This window comes from Echeneis naucrates, chromosome 7, assembly GCF_900963305.1.
Source record: "Echeneis naucrates chromosome 7, fEcheNa1.1, whole genome shotgun sequence".
Lineage (NCBI taxonomy): Eukaryota > Metazoa > Chordata > Actinopteri > Carangiformes > Echeneidae > Echeneis > Echeneis naucrates.
The window spans coordinates 11,625,112-11,644,907 of record NC_042517.1 but is presented as its reverse complement, the minus strand read 5'-3'; the positions used below and the strand labels follow the sequence as shown (position 1 = coordinate 11,644,907).

General features: G+C 43.3%; 1 protein-coding gene across 4 annotated transcripts in view; it reads left to right on the top strand.

Annotated features, from left to right (window-relative positions):
- rerea (arginine-glutamic acid dipeptide (RE) repeats a) overlaps positions 1-19,796 on the top strand; it is a 118,312-nt gene that overhangs the window by 31,777 nt on the left and 66,739 nt on the right. For 3 of the 4 annotated variants that reach the window (XM_029505619.1, XM_029505617.1, XM_029505620.1), the window contains one exon: positions 16,441-16,951. In XM_029505619.1, the coding sequence (XP_029361479.1) occupies positions 16,585-16,951 (367 nt within the window). In that variant the 5' untranslated portion in view covers positions 16,441-16,584. Of the gene's footprint in view, positions 1-453; positions 568-16,440; positions 16,952-19,796 lie in introns of those variants that run through there. The other variant, XM_029505618.1, reaches the window with a different exon arrangement.

Genomic DNA, 19,796 nt, shown 5'->3' with positions numbered 1-19,796 from the left:
AGTGTGTGTGTGTGTGTGTGTGTGTGTGTGTGTGTGTTTGGGGGGGGGGGGGGGGTTAAGCGTGTGTGTGTGTGTGTGTGGAAAAAGGAAGCGGAGCCTGTAAACGGCGAACTCACTGGTTTCCTACCCCTCGAAATAACTATTACAGCGCTGTGTTACTTTTCATGTGGACACTATCATCGACAACAACACGGCCAAAGGGAACAGGAGCATTTTCCAGAAGAGGGGAGGGGGGGGGTGTCCTGGCTGATCGGTAGAGTCCTTTTCCTCCGCGATTTCGACTCTGTCAGTAAAGTGAAACAGTCTTTTGTTGAAGCAAGTGCTCGGCTGAGTCTCTCCGTGCTGGCAGCGGGGTTTAAAAAAAACCAACACACACACAGACACACACACAGGCGATAGAAGTGTCCGTCTCCTCGCTCTGTTGGATTAGTCCCTTTTGTGTTGTGTTTTTTTTTTGTTTGTTTGTTTGTTTGTTTTTGATAAGTTCGGTGGGTCATCTCGGGCAAAACTCGCGTTTCAACTTGTTTGCAGGAGGCGCCGGGACTCCGAGAATCAGCAGACTGGCGGGTGAGTAGTTGAATACAAAAAAAGATTGCAGGATGGTTGTGGTTGGCGGAGGAGGGCGCAGACGGGGAGAGCAACGTGTGGGAGATAAAGGAGTGGAATTCAGGCTGGACCGGTGGACGCAAGCTGCTTACACTTTCTTTGCCTTCAATTTTTTTTTTGTTTTGTTTTTTATATCCGGAGCAGGAAGCGCGTGTGACCTCCAGTCAAATGTTTTGTGAGAGCTGAAAGTTGGCTGCTTTGTTGTACAACTTGGCTCCTCTGAGGACTGAGCAGCAGACCCTCCATGACCTGGGCAGCCCGAAACTCAGCTCCAGCAGCTAATGGTTTTAAAGTGAGAGCAGTAATGAAGTAAAGACAAGGAAGGATCCGATGGCAACGTTGCTACCCAGCAAGCATCAAAGCTGGGAAGCCACATGTCTGTGTACGTGAGCTATCAGTCAGTTTTTAAAGAAAGAGAAGAAGGAAAAGTTGAAATAAATCTTGATGAGTCAGTGACGCATAGATTTTTTTTGGGGGGGGGGGGGATTTCCCCAAAGCTCCATTCAAAGGAAGGATTTTTGGCCTGGCTCAGTCACAAATTGATTATTGGACTGGAGTGATGGAAAGTGCCTGAGTGTTGTATTTATTTATTTATTTATTTATTTTAAAGAAAGACGGGGGATCATGTGCACCAGTTGCAAACTGTTGAAGGATCACCAAATTAACTTGACCCCCCCCCCCCCTTCAGCACTCCAGAGGCTATGAACTCTGGCCCAAGCACATGCAGCCCTCACTGTGGCTGGGGGGGGGGCTGTCCCTGTGCTTGTTGTGTGTGTGTGTGTTAATGAGAGGGCAGCTTAGTAAGCAGACTACAGTTATTTGTCTGAAAGGCAGCTTATCTAATGTTTTCCAGTTGTGTGTGTGTGTGTGGGGGGGGGGTTACTTAGATTGCTAGAACACTGGTCATCCAGTCTTCTTCATGTGACTCAAGTCAGAAGTGGAATCCACAGGGTTGTGGCCACATAAGCACAAAGAAAGAAAAAGCTTCACCCCCCGAAATAGAGAACTTGTGAAGGATAGGGGGGTGTCAGTGTGCCATATAAAAACAATTCCATCCCCTACTGGTGGGTTTTTCACTGAGCTATTACATAGACTCAGATATTGCATTGCTAATTATGAGGAGCTAATCTCCCCCATGCCCACCTTCCTGTGCCTTTTTTTTAGTCCCCTTGCTAGAGTTAAGAAGTGACCTCTAGCCTAATGATTCAGATGTGATTAATCCACTTGAGTGTGCCGACACTGCACAGGCTAATGTGTGACACAAGCAGAACGGATAATGGACCATTGCTGGAACATAAAGGATATTTACTCCACCTTAAAACGGTTTGAATGTTTGAGGTGCAGTCACTGTTCGTAAAAGTCATGAGGTCTAATTGCAATTAAAAATGTAACAGTGGTTGGCATTCATGATGCTCCTGTCACTCTCAACAATGAATACTAATTTATCAGTTAGTGCTTTCTTCTCTGAAATGGGAATGATCTTTGATTTTAGTATCAACATATGAGGTGTTAATAGTTTATAGTCAACAAGCCTTTTCACTGGTGATTTTCAGGTGTTTCCACTTATCACTTGTCACATTGTGAAATTAAAATTAAAGTTTTTGTAATGCAAAGTTTGATTATAGGTAACACCGGGGCTTTTTACATAAATCTGACCATGTCACACACTAGAGGTATTTCAAGTACAATAGTCTTCTATCAGAGCAATTGGCCTATTTGTGCAATGCTCACCAGTCCCAACATGAAATCATGAGCCTAGCTTACACTGTCATGTGGGAAAAATTGCATAGCTTGTATTTTCTGAACAAATTTTGTTAAATGGCATCCTCCTCACTTTCCACAAGGTTATGATATCAATTTAGTTTCACTACTTGTGGATTGAATGAAAGGGGAAGTGGTCGTCAGCCCTCTTAATGGAGTTGTACACAAGAGCTTGGGCTCGTCTGCAGTGTGGGATTTCTATGAGAAGAGAGCAGTGAGTGTTTAACAGTAACACTGCTATCAGATGAGAACATAGCAGCCTAAATCTTAATTATCTACACATAGCTATACTGCTGCCAGTATCATTTCACATCAGCTCTATTTGCAGTGCTCATACCAGTGTTTGTGGGAAATTAAATCTGATGTGCAATTTGATCTGGATCTGAGTCCGCAGTCTGTTGTTGATTCATGTTAACTCGAGGAAGCATAGTAACAGTGTGAGTCACCCCCCTTCACAAACACAAGACTCACTGCTGACAAGGTACAGAGAGCTAGTAAACATTCAGCTCACACACAGGCGCATGTATGACTGTCACCTCTGAGGAATCTGAGGGGCGATATCCAGATCAAAGAGACTGTTTCTGACCATAGAGAGAGAGTGATGCTTCATAGAGTGAGGTTGTAACGGCTGTCTAGCTGCTCAGAGGCAGCTGAATGTTTGACAGGCCATTGGAAAAACGTTATTTAATCTGCTTGCACGATGGCCCTCACCGGGATCGCACCATGCTGTGTCTCTGCCCCTTTTTTTATTCACTGTGTCAGGATGATGTCAATTGCTGGCTGGCAGAAAAATACTGTCTGTAGTTTTTGTTTGTTTGTTTATTTTCCTTTCTTTTACAGTATGATGTAATGCAGAAATAATCAGAGAAAGATTATTTGTAACTGATGTAATGTTATGCATGCTGCTAATTTTCTTTCTAATGAGTGTGTCTGCTGGGGTCTTACTGTTTCCATTTTGGTAATAGTCAAAATGACTCAACTGTTTACTATTGTAATTGCAATGGAATGACCCTATTGTTATGATAATGACCTACATGAATGAAAACAAATGTGATGGTTGACCCATTAAACATAAACTGTAAATTGCTGATCGGGTAAATTTAGGTAGATTACAGCTCTAGCTCTAGATGTGGATTGATTGCATCAATTCCAGCCGGATAAAAGGTACTGCTTGCAGTTACCCTCACACTTTTGGTCGTAACTATACAGAAATGCAGGAGCTGCCTTGTCATAAAGCCGGACAGTGAATCAATGAGAAGTCATGGCTTCCATACGATTGTTGGTGTCAGTTCCAATCCCCAACATAGAACAAGACTAATGATTTTGTGTAACGATGATGAATCAGATTTTGTTGATTTGTCGTAAGGGGTTTATCTCTGAATGGAATAAGTTAGTTGGGCATTTCTTGACCTGTTATCCTTGCATTAAGTGATGTACCAGTGACTCAATTAGAATCCATTACCCGCAGATTGACGTAGTACACATGAAATTGTTGCAGCAGTGCTAAGGATGCAGTACCCTCTGGTGGGTGACTACTGAAATAGAGATGAAGGAATGGAGAGGTGCTTTGATTGTTCAGAGAAAATGTCTTCTAGTTTGTTGTGTGCATAGAGAAAGCACCGATATCTTTAATTAACACAAACCTCTGGAGTCAACGATGAGTGAGAAATTGGTATAATTGAAAATAGGCCCTATCTCTTTTCCCCCCTCTCTGTACATCTTAAAGCAGCTGAGCCCATCGGAGGGCACTTTCACACATGTTAAGTGGGTGGACATCTGGCCTCGTTAATTCAGTGCATGGTCATAAAGTGGAATGGCGATTCCCCACAGGGCCGCCTGCTCTGAACGCCGTCAGATGGAGCCTGTGTGTCCTCAGCGCTTCCTTGTCCGCCCTGTTGACTGTCCTCTAACCCCCCAACACCAGCTTTGACACTTAAACAAGAATGTCCTCGCAATATCTGCACAATGTTCAAGCCTAGGTGCAATTGTCAAGGGAAGACAGGAAATCTTTATGTGCCAAAAATCAATTTGTGTTACTGTAAAGCCAAAATGTGCTATTTTACTTATCATTCACTCAGTAAAACAGAATGGGGAAAAAATAAAAATGCTCTCTGAGATCTTTATAGATCTTTAAACCCAAACAGCACCCCCCCCACACACACACACACACCACCATGTATTTGAAATCAACAGCCGGTGTTGTGTGTGATATGATGAGTGGACTGTCAGTCTATATTTCAGTATCCACCTTGTGTCCCTACAGTAATAAAGTGACAGCAGTGGGCTGAAGCATTCATGTGGCACATTCATATCCTATTTTAGCGAGTAAACATTTAATGTGTTTAAATGTATCACATCTTTATTTATGCATAGAATCTGCTGTTAAGTCTGAATTATACATTAGCTGATGAATAATGCAACACTGCCATTCCTTAATGATTACTTGCCAGGCAGCCAATGGTGATATTTGCTGATAAACTTTCCCATTGATCTTGCCGTTGTTTAACCAGGCTTGTCAAGGTGTTTGCTGCTTCTGAATTTAGCTTTTAGCAGGTTTTTTTTTGTCATATAATCAGAAACAAGATAATTGTGACCCAAAGTGACTCCCAAAGAACTACAGGAAAATGGAGAGGAATCAGAATTTTGAGCACACTACTCAGCAGTTGACAGAGCTCAATTCATTCATTTTCTGTCATTTCTCGGTGAAGCTGGTGTGTTTACATATTTTTCCCTTCACGGCTGCTCCTAGGATGAGTGGTTTATCCTTAGACCTCGACAGATCAATGTCCAATTACTGTGTTGCCTTGTAGTCTTTACACAACCGTGTGTTTGTCTGAAGTACAGTGTCTAGACGATGTCTGTTGAGCTGGTAATTTAGCCCATACTTTGTGAAGGTTGTCTTTTGATACTGCGTCTTTATTGGCACTACTCTTAACAGCTGCAGCGAGCCAGATTATTGACACATTATCCGTATAATGCTCTGAGTGTAACACTGCCTAAGCCTTGAAGCACAGCCCGTTACTGTGCAGATATATTGCTGTCCACACAATGAGAAAATATTGACTTGTTGTCACTCACTCATTTGACTAGTTGTGTGGGCAATTCTGCTTTTAATTTGTCACCCAGGCAACATAAATGGGGAAAACACAGCAACAGCCTCTTTTTATCCAGAAATTAAGCACTGGAGCATTGCGGATGATCACATCTGGAAAACCTTTCTAAGCAGAAATGAATGTCTTTATCACTCATGGTGTATCACTGGCCCTTGTCAGTTCAACTAGTATCCACCAAAAGCCAACATTTGACAGCTTTTCTCACTGCTGAATGTGCAGCTGCGTGGGAGTGATGTACTCCAACAATCCCACTTTGATTTTACAGTTCAGTTGAGTGAGATTCAGCCGTATATTTACAGTGTTCAGAGTTACTGAATTTCCTTTGTCTGTGAGAAGAGCAGCTTAAAGCAGTCTGCTGCTGTGTGTAAGCCAGGTCATAATGAGAGAACCTTAAATTTAATCCAGCAGGATTCATCAGTGGCCTTGTTCCACCAAAAATAATGAGTTAGACAGAAAGGGCTGCCCCGGGCTGCATGTAGGGAGATGATCTCTCTGAACCGGCAAATCATTCCTGTTTTTTATGCTAAAAAGACGAGATAATGACTATTCTTGATGGTGTCAGTGCTTTAAGTTAACAGGCATTAATTCACACAAAGGTCTAATGGGCTTGATTGTCAAGCTGAGTCGATGCAGTCAGAGAGAGACTTGAGCTTGGGTGGGGGAAGTGTAATTGTTTTTGCTGGCGATGATTCTCACTGGAACGAATGACTGCACAATCCAGATATGTAAACAACATGAAACTGAAAAGCGGTATGCTGATACCTTGTCTGTTTCCTCTTGATCAACCTAGCTTTTGAAATGCAATTTCTAAGATTTGCCCACACACTCTTTGGATTCAGCTCAACAGTAATGGCTGCTTTTATAAACCTACAACTGCTCAACTAAGCACCTCGAACATGTAAATCATATGTGGAAATCCAAGTTCTTGAAGAAATCATTAACTGTGACAGTGCATCATAGAGAAGAGAGGCAGAGTTACAGACAGCAGATGTTTAAAGGGCTTGATTTTGCTTATTGGTGCATGGCACTTAATTGTGTAATGGAGATTCTCAATGCTTTTATAGTAGGTAATGATGCCGTGGCTTGCCAGTGCCCTGCCAGTTATCTACTCTCCAGAGGCATTTGCACCATTCATTTATGCATTTATACAAACCTCACATTTCTTCACTTGGTCTTGCCTGATGTAATTTCTACACACTTGGAATCAGGTTGTTGCTTTGTCTGCACAAGACATCTTGTAATGTTTATCACACTGTAGCAGGGGAGACTTCCACCTCTTATGTTTCATAAATAACAAAGCTGCTCAGCAGTAAAAGATGAAGGTTCTTACGATAAGTGAGCTGTCTCTATTGGTCTGATAAAGATCAACTTGAGACCCACCAGGAAGCAGTCCAGTTTGCAAACACACGGTTTTTAGGGTTCGTGTTTGAGTCAGCGTCAGGGCAAGGCTGGACATCTGCCTCCTAGTGATCTATAATGCCGACAATCCCTCCCACAGACTGTCGGCTTTGGCACTCAAGTAGTACACCGGTTGCTGTATTACACCCAGCCACCCACAACAGTGGCTTATCTCGCTAGCATAACAAACAGCGTGCTAACAAAGAGGATAGACAGCAATGGGACACACAACAGCAACAGAGGACCTTAAGAGCCCTGTGCCATCATAACTCCACTTCAAAATGGAGGCCTTTGTTCTGAGATTGTTGGAGAGGACATCATAGCAAGGTAGCAGCACATCTTTTGATCCTCAAACACACGTACACACTCCCACTCAGTCTGCTGTCGGTGAAGGAGATCCTCTTCCTGATAGGGCTTCAGAGAAAGGTATTCCTTTGGGACTGTTGTTGAGGGATTTCTACAGCTCTTCCATGCACTGATTAAAGGGACACTTGTAGGTAATCTTTTTAAAAATAGGTCTTTGTTGTGGCAGCGGTGGAGTGAGGTGGGGTGTGATGGGCAGAAAAAGCCCCAGATTGGGATTTTTAAATGGTTATCACCTTGCTATGATCTGCCGCTCTGCTAACATAAATATTTAATCACAGGGTGGCTGAAATAGAGCTGTTAAAGACTGCTGGTGAGAAATTGAGCTTCTATTTAGAGCCCTTACTGTTCCATAAAGTCATGGCATTGGTAGGCAGCCCAAGGTTATTAGTGTTGTTTGAGAGTAGTGTGTGTTTGTGGTGTGTCTGTGGTTTACTGAAGAGTTCTAACTCTTTTCTCACTGCAGTGATATAAAGGAGAGAAATGCACTCAGTCTGTTATTGAGCATTCACTTATGAATCCTTGATGGATTGGGGGGTGTGTGAGAGAGAGAGCTGTTATGGCAGCAGCATTACTATGGTTGATGCGCGGCAGCAATGTTGAGGTGCACTTCGCTTCAACTATTTCTAAAAGCAAAACAGCTGTACATTTTACCCTTTACCACCATCGTCTTTCTGTTTCATTTCACATGCTACCTGTCTTCTGAGTTCTTGTTGAATGTGCTTGGTTTAATGCCAGATAGATCTCCAAGACTTGCATCAACGCTTGCTGCAGCGAGTGTTTAGACAGATTTTTTTCTGACACAGACTCCCCTAACCTTACACTTTCGCACTTCAGTTAATAGCATCTTTAAATTGATATTAGTTTTGCTTTTAGATTTTTGGCTGCAGTTATGAATTGAATCCTGTATTAGAACTTGTAAGTCACTGCCACCTCATTTAAACGTTGATCTCGTCTTTGCTTGATTTATCCTATTTACTCATTGCACGATAGCTGCGGTGAAAGCAATTACTTTCAGCTTTCAAGTACCTCACTTTCGAGTCACAGTGCAACTCTTATTCATTTCACTAGAGCTCCCAAGGCCCTGTGGCTTCCAATCAGTCCAGTGAGTGGCATGCACTAACATCTTGCCTCTCTGTGTAGAGGATAGGTGGGTAAACACAGCAGAGTCCTTGAAGTACTTCCCATTCCAGCTATTGGATTACCAGCTGCCTTTCCGGGCCTCATCTGCACAGATGAGTGCCAAGATCAATGGAGCTCTTAGTGCAAAGCTAATTTGATCAGGACTGGCTTTGCTACTGCTGATCAGAGATTTTTTTTTTTTTTTTAATTTGACGTGAAACAAAAACTTAATCAAGTCAAGTCCATGTCCAATAGCCCATATTTTCAGCCACTCTAACTCCCATAGACATAAATTAGGAGGCATTTCATATTCATTATTGAATTGTTTGGTCGACCTGCTGAGAAGAGGTGTGGTGATGGAAGTGAACTGCTGTGTAAAGTGATCTGGCCAGTTTTGCTGAGTGTAGCAGAAATGCTTTTTTTCTAGCGAAGCAACTACCATCATAAATAAACTAAGGCCATGTTTTTAGAGGGACGAGGAAGTGTCTTCTGCTTTGACGTTGAGCAGAGAAAAAGGGTTGAAGGGCATATTGACCCACTTGTTCTGGAAAGTGAAAAGCAGACTCTTCAGTGTGCCCCTTGTTCCCCATTAATTATTGTTTGATGCTAATAAAGGGGGGGGGGGTGTTATGAAACATAATTATTCATTGCACCATTTCCCCCCAATGAGCCTTGCTCCCCTCCCCTTATGCTTGGTGAGGAAGCTGCCAAGGCTGTCAATTGAGTACAGCAGGCAAAGATGTCCCCTCGGCCTTTTAAGGAGGGGACAGGAGGGAGCAGGGTGAAGGGCGCCATTTGCCTGAGTGATATATGAGGAGAGACAGCAATATATGTAAGGAGCTGCTGAAAGAAAGATAGAAGGTCAAGGCACATTACACTCTAGCCATTTATTGGCTGAGCACATAGCATGACCTAAACTGCAAATACAGTTGCTCAGTAGCAGCATGTTGGTTTTTTTTTTTTTTGTTTTTTGTTTATATACATGTGTGTGTGTGTATGAGTGCGTGTCAATGGCCTACACATTTTAGATTGACACGTGTATATACACAGATGAATGCGGCACTGTAGTGAATATGCTCTCAGTGACTTTTTATAAGCTTGCAGATGCAGTGGGAAGCTATTTTAACAAGGCTGTAACACCACAAACCTGCCCTCCTAGATTTCCACCGATTGCAACGGCAGAAGCACTAGAGGCTTATTTCCTATGCATGAGCACAGCACATGGCGTGCTTAAACACAGTGAAAACATGAGGCTAGTAAAGAATAGTCTCTCATAACATTGTGATAATTAAGTGCACTTTAGGGGTTATTTTTTCTGCATCTGCAATTTGTTTAAATATTAAGGAAACAAATGGTTGTGGTGATTTTGTCTGTGCTTTTAAAGACTGTAAATGTTTCTATTGCCATTAATGCGCCAGTGATTAGAGCAGATGTCGGTGAGTTGGCCATGGTCAAAGCCTGACATTAACATTCCTAGAATATGTGAGACTACTTCATAGCCAGTCAGGCACGCAGCCAGCTCAGTTCACCTTTTGGTTTAAAGAAGACAACAGCAGGCATATCGTCAACTGGAGCAGTGTTGTTTTGGTAGTATTAATATTCCATTGTTGTTGTACAGCAAAGGATGCAATGTGTAATCCAATATATTGCAGTTGTTAGGTATTTGGAACAATGAAAAATATGCTGCTTGTGTTTGCTGGAGGCATAACGCACTATCAGTTAGGGATCAAGTCTCCATTTCACACATGAAGAGGCTGAGTTAATCTGTGGATCACCACTGTACACTGTGTATTATCCCGACACTCATATTTTCCCAAAAGCCCATTGTTCTAGGCTCCTGCTTGCTAATGCTAGTTGTCTTTTCCAGCTGATGTGTATTTTTAAGTGAGGATCGAGGCATTTCCTTGTGGTCCAGGCAGTAAACTATACAGGTCTGATTTCTTCAGACTCTTAAAAATTAATTATGTGTATTTTCAGCCTACCTGTGTGTGGCCTTTGTGTTTGTGGCAGTGTGCACTAATTTTCCGCAGCTGTATGCCCAGTGGCCCAGTCCCAGCCACTGCATGTTAGCCCTAGGTTAACTTTTTTTTTTCCCCCCCTGATGAGGATAGAGAAAATGCATGCAAATTCAGGCAGTGTTTACTACCCAGCCCTGTCTGTGGCTGTAGTTTAAAACGCATGGCTAGCTGCACAGAGGCCTCGCAGACTCATGATTCATAATATTCTCCTCATGCACACTACAGAGAGCTTTCCCGTCTGCCTAGGATCACTGGCCTGCGCAACTGAGATGGTGGATGACGAGACTGAATATTCCACTCCTATAATCACCTCCCCTGTTGACTCCTTTCTAAACCTGTACTTTTCCTTGAACAAACACATCTCCAATTGCCAAACATTCACTGTCGCTGTCTATTTGCAGACTTTGCATATTGACTTGTGAGTTATAGCTCTGCAAAAATTCTGAAATTAGCACAGAGGATAACAAAGATGCAAGGATGTAATGTGTTGTAAAACCCCTTTTTTTTTTCTCATTTTGCTACGATGGTAAGTCATGTTGGTAGGATGGGTGACGGTTGGTGGCTAAAGGAGAGGCATTGGCATATGATTCAATAGCCCTCCCTAATTAGAGTTAATACCATCCTATGGTATCTAGAGGTGGAGGTATTTTTTGGCTCAGATCATTATAAGATATTGAATGGAGGGATTGCCCCCTGCTCCCATGCTCCCATGCTCCCCACCTCTTCCTCTCACGACCATCTGCTCAAGGACTGAGTCGACTTTGCCACCACACATCTAAATAATTTAGACAGAGAGTTGGTTTTATGTACTGACCTAATGGCCTTGTTTTTGGGAGCTGTTCTTGAAGGCATCCTTCAACGCCCCTGCTGGCTTGTGTTGTCAGTGTGAAACTTCAGGGTTGCCCTATCTATTAGATTTAGTTAATTTTTTTTTCTCGTTGTTGGTATGTCACTCTGTATGGCATAGTGGTTGGACTAGCTGGAGGATGTAGAGCAGCCACATTATACATTTCCTGCTCTCCCACACTCATTTTGACTACCATTTGGCAGGTCTAGGAGGAAGTAGGGATATTTGATTGCAGAGTATCAGTGGAAGTGGTACATGATTTAGTGCTTAAATATTAAAATCTCAAGAGCCCTTTCATTTTATCACAAGACAAAATCACATTTTTCTTTCTCAGAAGCCTTTCACTATATACATCAGATTGAGGAAATGTCACGTAACCAACCGCCCACCCAGAGCTTTATTTCATATTATACAGATAAATATTTGAAGCAGCGTATGAATCAGATATATTCTTAGTTTAAGTCAACTTTGAATGATTCCCTAGTGTATATTTGTGCCTTTCCTGACTCCACTTTTACCTCTGCGTAAATTTCCATTACAACAGCATAATTCACCAAAAAATTGAATTGTCAGTACATCTCCAAATGTGAGAGACACTAGAAATCCTTTCCAATTAGGCACCTTTCTTGTATGTCAAAAAAAAAAGAAAGAAAAAAGGAAGCGATCAACAAATGTACAGGAAATTAAGAGCCATAATCATGATAACGCTGTCTGCCACTGCATATTTCACATTCTCCTGCTACACCCTGGGAGAGCTCCTTTACAGTGACTGTGAGCAGTCTCACAATTACATTTCTCAAAAGCACCTCATTTAGTAGATAGGGGAAGGGTGACAATGGATAACCCTGGTGTTTCCCTCAGGAGCCATGTCAAAACATGATGCCTCGTGAAGCAGTCAGAGCTGCTGAAATGGCCTTCAGCTCTGCTCTAGCCTGACAAACGTGCCAGACCGAGAGGTACTGTGTCTTGAAGTAGCTGGTATTAGGCTGTGAAATGAGGTCCTTCTTACAGACACTGTACTTAATGGACATCTTGGGTTGTGGAGCGGCCCCCTCGGGGTAATTTGGAGCTCTTGTGGAAAGCACACAAACAGGGACTATGGGGGGATTTTGCCTTCTTTTAGAGATGGAGTAGAGGCTTAGACCCTGTAGAGCATGCAGTCTGATACCTCTGTCTGTGCTTGCAAGTACCTGTGGACTGTTGGACAGAAAATATTTTTGACTTGCAGAATAGCCCTTTGTATTACACAAAGAACAAATTAAAAGCAATTTTAGCCGAGGGACATGTGGATATTTTATAGTTTATCTTTGTAGACACTGACAGTTTACTGTTGCCCACAGTGTCATTCTACGGGAGAATTTGTTCTTCTGTAGCAGTGTTTTGCTTTTTACCATGGCAGTCTCAAGGCAGGTTTAAATGTTGATGTTGGAAAGCCCCAAGCTATCTTCTCTCAAGCATGGCTTCTACCTACTAAACTAACCCCGGATGCCAGCTAAAAATAGAATCTTTGTGAGCACAGCTTTAGCAGAGGGAAGAAAGATGTGGTTACTAATCAGTGAATTGAAAAACAAGTGGAGCAGACAAGTGTCTTTGCCCTGCCTATGTGAGCTAAAACAGAGAAGGCCTCAGAGTATAAAGTAAGCCGTGATTGCAGCAGGTAAAACAAAGCAGGCAGGGTGCAAACCACAGAGAATCTCTTATGAAGTGGCCTGCCCCTTGCCTCCAGCTGAGCCTTTCATTGTGCTGTTGTTTCTATGGGGCTTGAATGGCAGCTTAGATTGGATCGCACTGAGTAATGGACTTGAGCTGACGAAAACCTGCAACAGCTCAACATCACCACAGCTAGGATCCTTGCACTGCTGAGGATCTTGCTGGTTTATTCTGATCAATTTGAGTTGCCCTTGTTGTTAATAACCCTGTGTATATTAACGCTAAAATTGTTCTCTTAATCTGTATTCATGTGAGTATTTCATTCAATCCCTTTGCAAAGCCGGCCCTAAATCCTTGCCAATCATATGTTGCTACTTCATAATTCTACAATTGAATATGCTATGAATGACTTTTCACTCTATTCCAAGAACTTAGTGGATCACTGTGCTAGTTTTTATTGTAGTTGAGTCCATTTTGCATTTAGATCTAGAAATTCTTAGTCTCTGTATTATTTGTTCTACAAAATGTTATATGAACAAATGTCCAGAATTGGTAAATTCATAATCCAGGATAATCAATTACTAAAATTTGGCAGGAGGGGGAAAAAAAAATCCTACCGCTTTATCACCATATACATCAATTCAAGTGTGATAATTTGGATGTTTATCCTTGGACAGGTTTTGATTATAACTACGGAGACGAGCATGGATTTGGGTAAATGTGGGAGTGATTGGAATGAATAAAACATGGCTTTTTAAAAGGCTGTTCAGTGGAGAGAGGGAGAGCGAGAGAGAGAGAGAGAGAGAAACAGTGTTTAGTAACAGAAACCTGCTGTGTGGCCATTGTGGGGGATGATGTGTTAATCGAGCCACAAACTGTGTGGTTTCTCAGGCCAGAGGTCTCATTTAAACCAGCACGGAAAAGAGAAATGCATTTGAGCAGGGCCCCACTGGCTGCTAGCCCTTGACTCCATAGCAGTAATGTAAATGGTGGATTAGGTGCCATTGGCTGGGAACCCCTCAACCCCTCTCCAGCCACTGCCCCCTCCTTCTGTTTTCCATTAAGACAGCTGGTATCTCTCAAAGGCTCCTGGCCTAGTGATTGATGTGTAATAGTTCCAAGCCTCACCTGCCCCCTCACAGTGTTATTCATCGGCCAGGCAGCCAGCACTGCCTTCTACTAAGCACTTTGTTTCCCCGATTGTGGGTGGAGAGCCTTCTCCCTCGCTTTCTCTCTCTGTCTCCACTTTCTGTCTCGTTCTCTTCCCTCTCAGCCATCAATGCATTATGACTTTTCATTGCCACAGTGTTACTACTTCACTTCACACTGACTCACTCAATTTGTTCAGCTTCAAATTGCTCTTTTATCTGTATCAAGCTATGGCTACTGTTGTATAACACATTAGCCATAGACACTTGAACATAATGTTAATTGACCAGTAAAAGTGTTAACACAATAAAGCACTAGCAAGGGCATATGTGTATGAGGAGTTTTTGTTACGTGAGGGTTAATGAACACAATGTTAACGTCAGCGAGGTAATTGGAGATAGAAAACTTGGATTGGCACAGTTATGTAAAGCGTATCCAGATGCAAAGTAATAGCACCTAGATTTTAAAGATACTTATGGAGGCTTGGTGCTGCCCACACAACATCAAAGGAGATCGGGCCAACCCTCCATTTGTTTCAGTTCAGCCCTTGTTGGTTTCAGTGCAAGAGGCTTATGTTACTGATTAGAGGAGAGAAGAGCTGCTTAGCTCATACACAGTCTGGCAGTCATCAGGATTATAGCTGAGCTATTAAATGGTACCTTCATCAATGTTTTCATGTTCCTCACACCTCCAACTCAGGCTGCTGGATATGGATTGGGGGGTGGGTGCAATGTATATTTTGGCAGACCAGTCGAGTTGTGTATCCGCTGTTGATGTGTGTCCTTGCAGACACATGCAAGTTAGAGCTCCTTTGAGCCCTTGCGTCTGCTGTGTGCTCTAATGTGTTCTTGTGTGTATACGTTGGCAGCCCAGTGGTCGCCGTGGTAACTCATCATTAGGTGATTAATGGGGCTGTGACGAGGCTGCGGTTTAATCAGGCCTGGTGTTTGTGTTGAAGCCGACGACAAGAGCAGCTGCCCTGTCAGTTGGTGTCTGCTCACGAGATGACAGCACCCGCTGCTGAGGAGTGCCATAGTCAAACGTGCTCCATTTTGTGTGTGTGTGTGTGTGTGTGTGTGTGTGTGTGTGTGTGTGTGTGTGTGTGTGTGTGTGCATGTCTACCAAAAAATCTTCTTCTACCTTGGCCCTTTGCTTCTATTCTTCACCTTGTATTCTTTCTAGCTGTCTCAATAAGTGCACATCCTCTTTCAGACATTCTGTATCATTTTCACTACCTACTGGTTTTGCTTTCTTTACCTGGCTTAATCTTTATCCCTCCCTCCTTATTGACTCTCTCTCTCTCTCTCTCTCTCTCTCTCTCCTCCGCCCTATCACAACCATGGTAACGCGGGTGGTGATTGCCTGGTCTGATCCCTCTGGGGGCTGAAATAAGTATTTCTACTTAATTTGTTGCAGTGGGGGTGGAGTGGGGGGGCAAACACTGGCAGTAAATGAGGCGCCTCCTTTGTAGGCACATTGTGTCGAGGTAGTGCAGTGCAGACAGCATGCTGTTTCAGCTTTACCCACTTCACTGTTCATGGAGGATTTCATTATGGCATGAGAAAGTGGTCACTGAGCTCTTTTGAGTTAAACGACGATAGCTGAGAATGGAGGTGGACTGAACATGGCAAATGACTAGCTCCCCTCTCCCTTTCCTTAGCCAGTGGATTGCTGTGTTCCTCCCTCCAGAGCTGTCACTTTACATTAACACAGTGGTGACTGTCAGCCAGGGCAGAGAGCTGGGTTGGGTGAAGTCCAGTAAGCCAGAGTACACATAGGCACACGTGCGCGTACACACACACACACACACACACACACATATACACATAACCACACACAAGTAAAATTGAGCCTGGTATCATCACAGATGGTCTGCAGAAAAGCTAGCCAGTTAACTCTGTCATTGAGCTTTATGCTGCGTCTCTCCTGTGGCATTGTGAGCTACAAGCTGCGTCTTGTGCTAAAAAACCCCTTGATGCATTATCTCTGAGGAATTCTGTTGGCTGCATCCCCAATTCAGAGCTAACTTTTTGCGCTTTCAAGACCTTATTGTGGTACAAACACTCTACACACTGCAATCTTTTGTGCTTTACTCACTGTATTTTATTTATTTTTTTATTCTTTTACATTTTAATAACTCTGTTTTCATGCTTATCTGAAAGAATGGTAATGTTTGAGGAAGCTAGAAGGTTCTGTTCTTTGATAAAGCTGCTCAGCACTCTCCTGAGTATACAGGGTTGTGAGGGGAGCGCCAACAATTGCTGTGATGTTCAGAAGAGTTAGCACAGCTGCCTGTATTTCTCACCCACAAAAGATCTCCTCCAGCACAAAACAATTCTATTTATGATGTGTAGCTTTGTACAGTAAGGATATTGACACAGCCTCATGCTAATAATCCTTCTTTTATTCACAGCTTTTCTGAAACACTGGGGTTGTTGGTGTGGCCAAATTTTCCCTGGATTTGACTGGTAAATTCAGAAGACTGAAGCCCAGGCTCACAGTTTACCTTTCACGGAGGCCCAGCCGTGAGAGGACTGAGGAAGGCACGTGGCGGATCATGACGGCCGACAAAGAGAAGGAGAGGGAGAAAGAGCGGGACAGGGACAGAGACAGGGATAGGGACAAGAGGGAGGCCAGTAAGTCCCGCCGGCAGGACGGGGACCGGGGAGACCGTGAGAGTGAGAGCTCCAGGCCCCGGCGCAGCTGCACGCTGGAAGGTGGGGCCAAGAACTATGCAGAGAGCGAGCACAGTGAGGATGAGGACAACGACAATGGCAGCACAGGTGGAGGTAGTGGTACGGCCGAGGAGGCCGGCAAGAAGGGCAAGAAGAAGACGCCCAAGAAAAAGTCACGCTATGAGCGCACAGAGAACGGAGAAATTACATCCTTCATCACAGAAGACGATGTTATTTACAGACCCGGAGGTAAGTCCTTGTCTAATCTAAATGTATCAGCAGGTGAACCACTTTCATTGGTATGGTCACTAATTGCAGTGAGTAGACAGCAATCTCCACAACAGGTTTTTGATAATAATGTTGGACCACCTGATAAACATCATTCATTTGTTGACTTTATTCCACTGTATTCTCAATAAGCTTATGTGAGGAATTACAGATAGACAAGACTCATTTTTAATTGATTAATGATTGATTTTTGCTTTTTTTGGCTCTTAAGGAGACAGCCATGTATTGCAATAAGCTGCTGAGGGATTGCACATTCTCCAAAGTAACAACTCTAACAGCAGTGTTCCCTCAGGCAAGAGGCCAATGCATCATACAATCAATTCCAGCCTGACCCACTCTATGCTTTGTCTTGGGCTGAGTCAATAAAGCAAATTGGTGCTTCACTATATGATGTGATATGATGTGATGTGATGACAGCCATGATAATGATTTCATCCCAACACTATTTGACTCACTGAAAGTATGCTATCTCTCCCGGGCCAAAAGGTGCTCTGGTTCCTTGAAGCAATGTCCTGTCTGCAGTATAATATCTTCTATATTGGATGAATGAGGCTAAAAAGAGAACCAACCTTTTCTACAGCTGTAAACATGGCCCGTCTTTCACCTACTGTTTATAAATTGGCTGTGTTAGAGAGAGGTGGTGTCAACACTCACTGTCAGTAGGAAGCAGGGCTAGCTGGTCATGTGTGTGTAAACCACTCTCTCTCTCTCCTGCTGCTTAGTGCCATCCGCCTTGCAACTAAATCATTGTCGGCATGCCTTTTCATTTATGTAGCAGCTAGCAAAAGGTCAGGTGATAAAGGGGAGTAGGGGGGCCCATTGCTTGGGTACTTAATGGGAAGATGTAGGAAATTACTGTCGGTGTGTTGGTTTTTTCTTTTCCAGCTGCCTACACAAACACACAGCCCTCCACTTTTACCCCGCTGCTACCAAATAGACTCCTTCAAGTAGGTGAAACAGCCAGATCTCCCCACCTTTGTTCCTTTCATCTAGCTGCATAATCTGGTTGATTTAAGTATCTCTGTGCAGGTATCAGAGGAGGTATGCTATGGTCAAACTGAACTAAAGCGTTGTTGTTGTTCACTCTATTTCTGTCCATCTTACGCGCTGGGATGGACTCCTTTTTTTTTTTTTTGAAACCTTTTTTGCTCTGCATTTCATGTTTAATAGACAGAGCACCAACGCTTTGTCTCATAGTCAACCATGCAGAAAGGGGGAGTACAGAAAAAAGAGGTGGAGAGAGAGGTGAGTGAAGAAAAGGAAGCAGTCAGTCACATCAATGAAACATTCAAAAGGCATATAAACAAACTCAACTGTCTCAGTGGATTAGCCCTGCCAAATATTTATATTACCACATCCAAGTGAACCGCATAACCACTGTTGAGTTGATGGAGAATATTTATGTTTCCTGTCTTTCTCTTCAATAAGTTTGACAAGTCTAGATTGACTTTAGTGTTGTGGCCTGCTCCCACAAAGTTAACTGGGGCTGTTAGATTGCTTTAGATTAGGGATGAGGTAGATTGGCTAGTGGGGGCCCCAGCGTTGGTATACTATTTTATAATTTACTTCCTACTGTCAAATTGGAAGATCCTCCACCTCAGTAACCAACCTCTTGCTGTCTCATCAGCTTATTGTTGCAGTGATGCATGTGCATTCACAATGCATGTTTTCCTCCTCCCACTTGGCCATTGGCAGCAACTGTCTTGCAATCAGATTTGATTTGTGCAGTTGAGTCAGGCAAAAAGCCTGCTATGGATTATGTTTTACTAAATATTAAATCCCTTTATATCCGACTAGTGACAGACAATATGTAAAACTGACCACCCTCTGAGAGGGTTTTACACTGCCCTAAAGAGGGGGAAAGAGAGAAAGCACATTGTAACAGAAAGCAATGCAAAAATTGAAAGAAAATATTGTTTTGATTGCTTTTGTCATAGGGAGCTTTAGAGGCATACAGGCCCATGTCATCATGTAACAAATAACAGGTAAGCTACTATCGAATCTGTCTCCTCACTCCCAATCCCCAGCCACCCACCAATCTCTTCTTAGCCTTTATATCCCTTGAAGATGGGTTCAGGCGGCTTAATGCACATCGATTTGATGGGAAAAGGTGGAAGGAGAAGTATATTCAGCCAATAGGTGGACCTGCAGCTAAATCTAGTTCTGCTGCTCTTTAAAAAGGATGGAGTAGTGTGTCTGCGGTGGTGGCCAGAGGACTGTGTCCCAGGCCATTTGTATGGTTGGCTGCTAGGGTGAACAGTCCGATGCTGTGCACGCAGACATGCCAAATCGATCCGTGCCTTGTGGCTGAGCTCTCACCACTTCCCCAGGCCCAGTCAGACACCTCCAGAGCCTGTTCTCGCCAGCCTCCACCCCCATCCCCACCCCCAGATTATAGATCGTCTCTCTGGGAAATTATACACGCTGCCATGGGGGTTCAATAGGAGACACCTTAGAAGGACAAAGACAAACAAAAAACTTGTCAGTACACTGATAACGAGCATTTGTGCTCACTCACAAGTGTAATGCATATACATGCACACACTAACACCATTATATATTGTTTATCTATAAACTTACAGACATGGCCCCTCTCTATGACCAGCAAAGTGCTGCAACACACCCAAGCTCATGCAAGTGTAATACACACAAACAGCACTATCCATTTGCTCATCCCCCTCTCCACTGCAGCAGGACGCTACTTTGCGCTGCAGGTGGCTGGCTGCCATAGCATGTCTCCTTCCTTCCTAACTGACTGGCTGGCTCTTCTGTTTAAAATGGAGCAAGCTAATGGAAACCACCTGTC